Source organism: Erinaceus europaeus, chromosome 13, assembly GCF_950295315.1.
Source record: "Erinaceus europaeus chromosome 13, mEriEur2.1, whole genome shotgun sequence".
In the NCBI taxonomy this organism is placed as follows: domain Eukaryota; kingdom Metazoa; phylum Chordata; class Mammalia; order Eulipotyphla; family Erinaceidae; genus Erinaceus; species Erinaceus europaeus.
The window spans coordinates 83,096,645-83,103,217 of NC_080174.1; the positions used below are offsets into that span (position 1 = coordinate 83,096,645).

The 6,573-nt window shown below is 46.2% G+C and overlaps 1 protein-coding gene across 2 annotated transcripts in view; it reads left to right on the forward strand.

Annotated features, from left to right (window-relative positions):
• PGM1 (phosphoglucomutase 1) overlaps positions 1-6,371 on the forward strand; it is an 82,283-nt gene extending 75,912 nt beyond the window's left edge. For both annotated transcript variants that reach the window (XM_007522534.3, XM_007522533.2), the window contains exons 10-11: positions 2,795-2,929; positions 5,706-6,371. In XM_007522534.3, coding sequence (XP_007522596.1) covers positions 2,795-2,929; positions 5,706-5,795 — 225 coding nt within the window. In that variant the 3' untranslated portion in view covers positions 5,796-6,371. The remainder of the gene's footprint in view (positions 1-2,794; positions 2,930-5,705) is intronic.
• The last annotated feature ends 202 nt before the right edge of the window (positions 6,372-6,573 follow it).

Below are 6,573 nucleotides of genomic sequence, written 5' to 3' on the forward strand. Positions count from 1 at the left end.
GCTGGTTTTGTGATGAATCACACTTGGCTTGCACATGCCTGGCATGTGCGCGAATAACGTTTCATTCAGTGTAGTTCATTATGATGAGGGAGAAAAAAAAAAAAAAGATTCCCACCCAGTCTGTGTGGAGTTTGCACACTTGCCCCATGTCTCCATGGCTTTTATCTGGGCATTTCAGTTTTTTCTTCCACGTCACAAAAAGTACAATTCATCGTCTTGTCTCGGTTGTCCAAATCAGAGCCAGTGCATGTGGGCATGAGTAGCACGGGTCTGGGTCCCACCTCACATGTACCTTGAGCTACCAAAATGGGGCCTGTCCACTTATGATTTGGCTGCACTACATACACTGACCAGAACACAGAGCAGTGAGCGAAAGCAAATGATGACTGAATGTTAGAAGTGTTTGAGATATTTATTTAGAAGTCTAATGATAAAAAAAGGCTAGTGATGTGATTTATTTCCTTTTTTTTAAACTTTTAAAAAAAAATTTATTCCCTTTTGTTGCCCTTGTTGTTTTATTGTTGTAGTTATTATTGATGTCATTGTTGTTGGATAGGACAGAGAGAAATGGAGAGAGGAGGGGAAGACAGAGAGAGGGAGAGAAAGACAGACACCTGCAGACCTGCTTCACCGCCTGTGAGGTGACTCCCCTGCAGGTGGGGAGCCGGGGGCTCGATCCGGGCTTTTCTCTTTTCTTTTCTTTCTTTTCTCTTTCTTTCTTCCTTTTTTTTTTTTTGGCCTCCAGGGTTATTGCCAGGACTCAGTGCTTGCACCACGAATCCGCTGCTCCTGGAGACCACTTTTTCCCCTTTTGTTGCCTTTGTTGTTTTATCATTATTGTGGTTATTATTATTGTTGTTGTTGCTGTCATTGGATAGGACAGAGAGAAATGGAGAGAGGAGGGGTGACAGAGAGGGGGTGAGAAAGACAGACACCTGCAGACCTGCTTCACCGCCTGTGAAGTGACTCCCCTGCAGGTGGGGAGCCGGGGGCTCGAACCGGGATCCTTACGCTGGTCTGTGCGCTTAATACACTGTGCTACCACCTGACTCCCTTCTTTTCTTGTGTGTGTGTGTGTGTGTGTGTGTGTGTGTGTGTAGCCAGAAACATGCTACAGGAAATTGACTTTTGTTTGTATCAGTAATCCTTGTTAAATTGACTTTGTTAGTCACTGTTTCGCATAAAATTACAGTTTCTAACAACCGAGAGATGGTAAGTGAACACTTACTGTACTCTTTAGGGAAAATGATTTCTCCCCTGGTCCTGTGCAGCCCCCTATGCCCCCATCTGGAATTCTTCACCAAGATTCCGTGGCAATTTTTATGCAATATGTGAGATGGAGTGCAGCATCTGAAAGAGCTCATGCTTTGACTTTTACTCCTACTTCTCTTAAGAAATCATCGCAATGAGGGTGACAATATCATCAACTTTTATATGTCCTATTTTTTATTTTAATTTTTAAATTATCTTTATTTTTTTAATGCATAGAAACAGCCAGAAATTGAGAGGAAGGAGGAGCTAGAGAGGGAGAAAGACAGAGAGACACCTGCAACATTACTTCACCACTCATGAAACTTTCCCCCTGCAGATGGGGACTGGAGGCTCAAACCTGAGTTCTTGCGCATTGTAATAGATGTGCTCAACCAGTTGTGCCACCACCCAATCCCTATGTTCTAATTTCTAAAAAGAAGAAGGAGGAGAAGATGGTGGAGGAGGAGGAGGAGGAGGAAACATAAATTAGCCACTTAGCTATTCAAAGAAATGGTAACTATCATTGTCTGCATGTGACTTGCAGCAAAGCCCAGTACATCAGTGCAGAACCCAGCACCACAGTTAAGATCCTGGACCAGGTGTGGATGAAGACAAAAGCCGCGAGGGCTCCCTCCTCGGGGTACCAGGGACCCATACTGGAGGCCTTTCTCTGAGCCTCTCGGAAACTCAGGGTACAGGGTTCTCTGGTTTATAGTGGTGCTGGGGATTCAACCTGAGGCCTCAGAACCTCAAGCAAGGAATTCTATAACGAACCTCCGTGCTACCTCCTTGACCCCCCCCCCACCCCAACCTTTTTACTCTTGAAACAAAAGAATGTTGAGGACAACAGGTGCTGCTGTGGGCTGGGCAGTGGTGCACCTGCTCGACATTATCATGGTCGAGGCCCCAGTGCCCACCTGCAGTGGGGAAACTTCAGGGGTAGCAAAACAATGGCCTTGTGGAATGTTGACCATGGACTCTGCTCAGGAGGTCAGAGTATCTGGCCTCTGGCATTTCAGTCATGTGATCTCTGGGTTTCTTTCTGTGGCTCTCTGTCGGTGATTTGCAAAGAATTCTTCTCGGAAAGATCCTCCTGAATCTTCTGCTCTGACTCCAGCCTGTTCTGCCGATTCTTTCTTCCCTGGTCCAGGGATTAAGTTTCTGTCACCAATGGATCACTTCTTATTTTATTTACTATTAGGCTTCCAACTGAAATAGCTAAAGCCACGAAAACCATAAAATCAGGGACGGTGGGGGGAGAGGTGAAGGAGGAGAGGGGAATTGTGTTTCCCACCCTCCTCATGACATTCCACCTGAGCCTGGGAGTGCTTCTGCATGAGCTCAACCCTACTGGGAGGAAGCCTTGGCAGAAGACTCAAGGGGCTGAACTATGGCCATTTGTCAAGGATCAAATCTTCCGGTTAAGTATAGATGAGGTCAGATTTCCAAATGGACCCCTTTGCCAGCCTTCTATCTCCACTCCATCTAGCATAGTAGGGGCAAATAAATAAAGCTTCGTGGTTTTTTTTTTTTTTTTTTACAGGGTTTGCGGCTCATTTTTACAGATGGTTCTCGAATCATCTTTCGACTGAGTGGCACTGGGAGTGCAGGAGCCACCATCCGACTGTACATTGACAGCTATGAGAAGGATGCTTCCAAGATCTACCAGGACCCCCAGGTAATGCCCAAGCCCTGTGCCCTGTTAGAGGGGGTGATAGTGGTTCAACAGGTCTGTTATCACAACCCATTTCTCGAATGATCAGAGAAGCGCTTTCACATCTCTGTCATAATAGCCGATAGCTAACAATTATCTAAGTGTTTGCTGTCTTCCGAGCTGTGCTTTAAACTCATTACATTGGTGTAGTACTGATGTCATTCTCAAAGGAGGTGGAATCTGTGTACCACAGATAAGGAAACTGAGGCACAGAAAGGTTAAATGGTTCGCACGCTTCTTAAGTGGCAGACTCAGGATAACTAATCTTTAAATCACTTTTTTTTTTCTTTGCCTCTAGGCTTATCGCTGGGGCCCGGTGCTGGCACTACGAATCCCCTGCTCCTGGTGGCCATTTATTCCTTCTTTAAAATTTTTTTTTTTTAATTTTAACTTTTTTTTTAACTATTTATTTATTTATTTTCTTTTGTTGCCCTTGTTTTATTGTTGTCATCATTGTTGGATAGGACAGAGAGAAATGGAGAGAGGAAGGGAAGACAGAGGAGGGAGAGAAAGACAGACACCTGCAGACCTGCTGGAACCCGGAATATTACGCTGTCTTTGCGCTTTACGCCACGTGTGCTTAACCTGCTGTGCTACCGCCCAACTCCTTTTTCTTTAATTTAAAAAAATATTTATTCCCTTTTGTTGTCCTTGTTATTTTATTGTTATAGTTACTATTGTTGTTGTTACTGATGGCGTCGTTGGATAGGACAAAGAGAAATGGAGAGAGGAGGGGAAGACAGAGAGGGGGAGAGAAAGACAGACACCTGCAGACCTACTTCACCGCTTGTGAAGCGACTCCCCTGCAAGTGGGGAGCCGGGGGCTTTGTGCTTTGCGCCACATGCGCTTAACCCTCTGCTACCGCCCAACTCCCCCATTTTTTCCTTTTTATTGGATAGGACAGGGAGAAATTGAGAGAGGAGGGGGAGGTACAGAGCAAGAGAAAAAGATCAACACCTACAGACCTGCTTCACTGCATGTGAAGTGACTCTTCCCCCGAAGGTGGGGAGCCAGGGACCCGAACCTGGATCCTTTCTTTGCATGGGTCCTTGTGCTTAGTAGTATGTGCACTTAATGGGTAAGCCACTGCCCAGCATTCTCTTTAAATAGCATCTTCTGGTGCTCTGACCTGTCACTGATTGTTTTCATATTTGCTTGCTCTGATCGTCACCTGCTCCGGCATCAAACATACCGGTTCTGCATTCGGTGCTAAAGGAGAAAGGGTTTCACGGCTCCACTTTTCCATGGAAAAGTCTGTAGCACATCGTAACGCAATGCTGTGTTCTTCCAGCCTCACCCAAAGAGTCTGCAGAAGTATGGCAGAAAGAGGAGGGACTCATGAAGCCAGAAGTCACACAGAGAGCCTGGAAAATAATCACCCAAATGGAAGCGTCACAAAGGGTGGTGGTATCTGCACGCAGGGAAAGGCTTTTCCTCATGTGTGCTCCTTACAGTGTTGTCTGAGCACTGCACACTGGAGCACCTTCTCACAATGTCAGTCTGACCAGGTGCTCCCCAAAACAGAGCTCAGTATATGTTGTGCTACGTTAACCTCTTCTTGGAAATTCCCAACATAGATAGCACCTAAAAGACTTACAGTAGACAGTGGCCGGGTATTGGCACACCTAGTTAAGCGCACATAGTCCTAAGCACAAGGAACTGCGCCAGGATCCAGGTTCAAAGCCCCGGCTCCCCACCTGCAGGGGGGACGCTTCACAAGCAGTGAAGCAGGTCTGCAGGTGTCTTATCTTTCTCCCTCTCTTTTTTTAATTTTTAATTTTTAAATATTATTTATTAAATAGAGACAGCCAGAAATCCAGAGGGAAGGTGGTGATAGAGAGAGAGAGAGAGACAGAGAGACACTTGCAACCCTGCTTTGGCACTCATGAAACTTTCCTCCTGCAGCTGGGAACGATGGGCTCAAACCTGGGTCCTTGCCCATTGTAACGTGTGCTCAACCTAGTGTGCCACTGCCCGGCTCCCTATCTCCCCCTCCTTTCTCAGTTTCTCTCTGTCCTATCCAATAAAGTGGAGAAAATGGCTGCCAGGAGCATTGAATATGTAGTGCCGGCACCGAGGCCCAGCGAGAATCCTGGAGGCAGAAAAAAAAAAAACTTACAGTAGATGCCTGTTTAAAATAGCATTTGCAAGATTCCTTTTTTTTTAAAAAAAAGACTGGTTGATTGATTGATTGATTGATTAACACAAAAGAGACAGAAAAAAAGAATAAACCAGAGCATCACTGGCCCATCCAGTGCCAGAGACTGAACTCACAATCTCACGTTTCCCAGATTGTCTGCCATGATCACTTCTGCCACCTAACAGAAATCTTGTGCTGCTCATTTGGAAATTCCTGGTGCAGTGGTTTGAGCCCAGTTGTTTCTGTTTAACAGGAGCTGTAATATTGGGTGAGAGAAATGAGTGTCCTGGAGGGATACTTGGAAGGTCCACATCCCTTGGACTGCTTGGTCGACTGCACAAAGGGAAATGGTTGTGGGAGAAGAAGGTGCAAGGACTGACCGTGATTCAGTAGCTTTACTTGAGGGACTATAGCATCTATTCACTGAAGTGTGGAATGTTGGAACCAGGTTTTGAGGGAAAAGAATATATCCTTGACTCTGAGGAGCCTTTAGGGCAGGCAAGTAGGCAGTCAAGTGCTCAGAGGCACTGTGGAGGCTGGGAATGTTGTTGTGTGTCTACAGAGTGACGGAGACGGTGTTTTCCTTTTGTCTTCCTCAGGTCATGCTAGCCCCCCTTATCTCCATTGCTCTAAAAGTGTCCCAGCTCCAGGAAAGAACGGGCCGCACAGCACCCACCGTGATCACCTAAGAACTCAGCCAGATGTGGTACGTCCCTCCAGCCCAGGACCCTCCAGGTCGTCTGATGGAAGAGCTCAGAGAGAAGCACAGTGTCCTCAGCCTCAGCTGCCGTTATACGATTCTGCTTTCCCACTAACCCGTTGTTGAGAAGTGGCACCTTAGCAAGGCACTGCCAGTTGAGATGCCCCTGGGAGCTCCAAGGCAAAGAAGACTCAGGGGCTTATGCTAATGCCGGTTCCCTTTCATGCCCTTCTGCACGGCTGCATTGTGGGTATTTGTCTCCGTAGACCAGGGTCTGTTCACACTACAGTAGAAGAGGGAAGTTAAACATCTACTTGGAAGGCCATTTCTTTCATCCTTCAGCTGTGCCAATAAAATAGCAGTGCAGGTTTCTTTCACCTCAGTGAATCTCTCCCCGACTTATGTTTACATGCAACCCAGCCAAAACCAGTTTCTGGTGCCTTCTCTCCACTCAGTTCTTTCGTCAGAGTGAGACGTACTCAGCTGCATGTGTTCTCCTTGTTTTGCAACATTGTCCCTTTCAGACATGTAATTTTGGGATATTAAAGCAAAATAAGCAACTGTTTCTTGATGTGTTGTCTTTCCTTTCCTTTCCTTTCCTTTCCTTTCCTTTCCTTTCCTTTCCTTTTTTTCTTCCTCCAGGGTTATTGCTGGGGTTTGGTGCTGGCATTATGAATCCACTGCTCCTGGTGGTCATTTATTGCATAGGACAGAGAGAAATTGAGAGAGGAGGGGGAGATAGAGAGAGACAACTACAGATCTGCTTC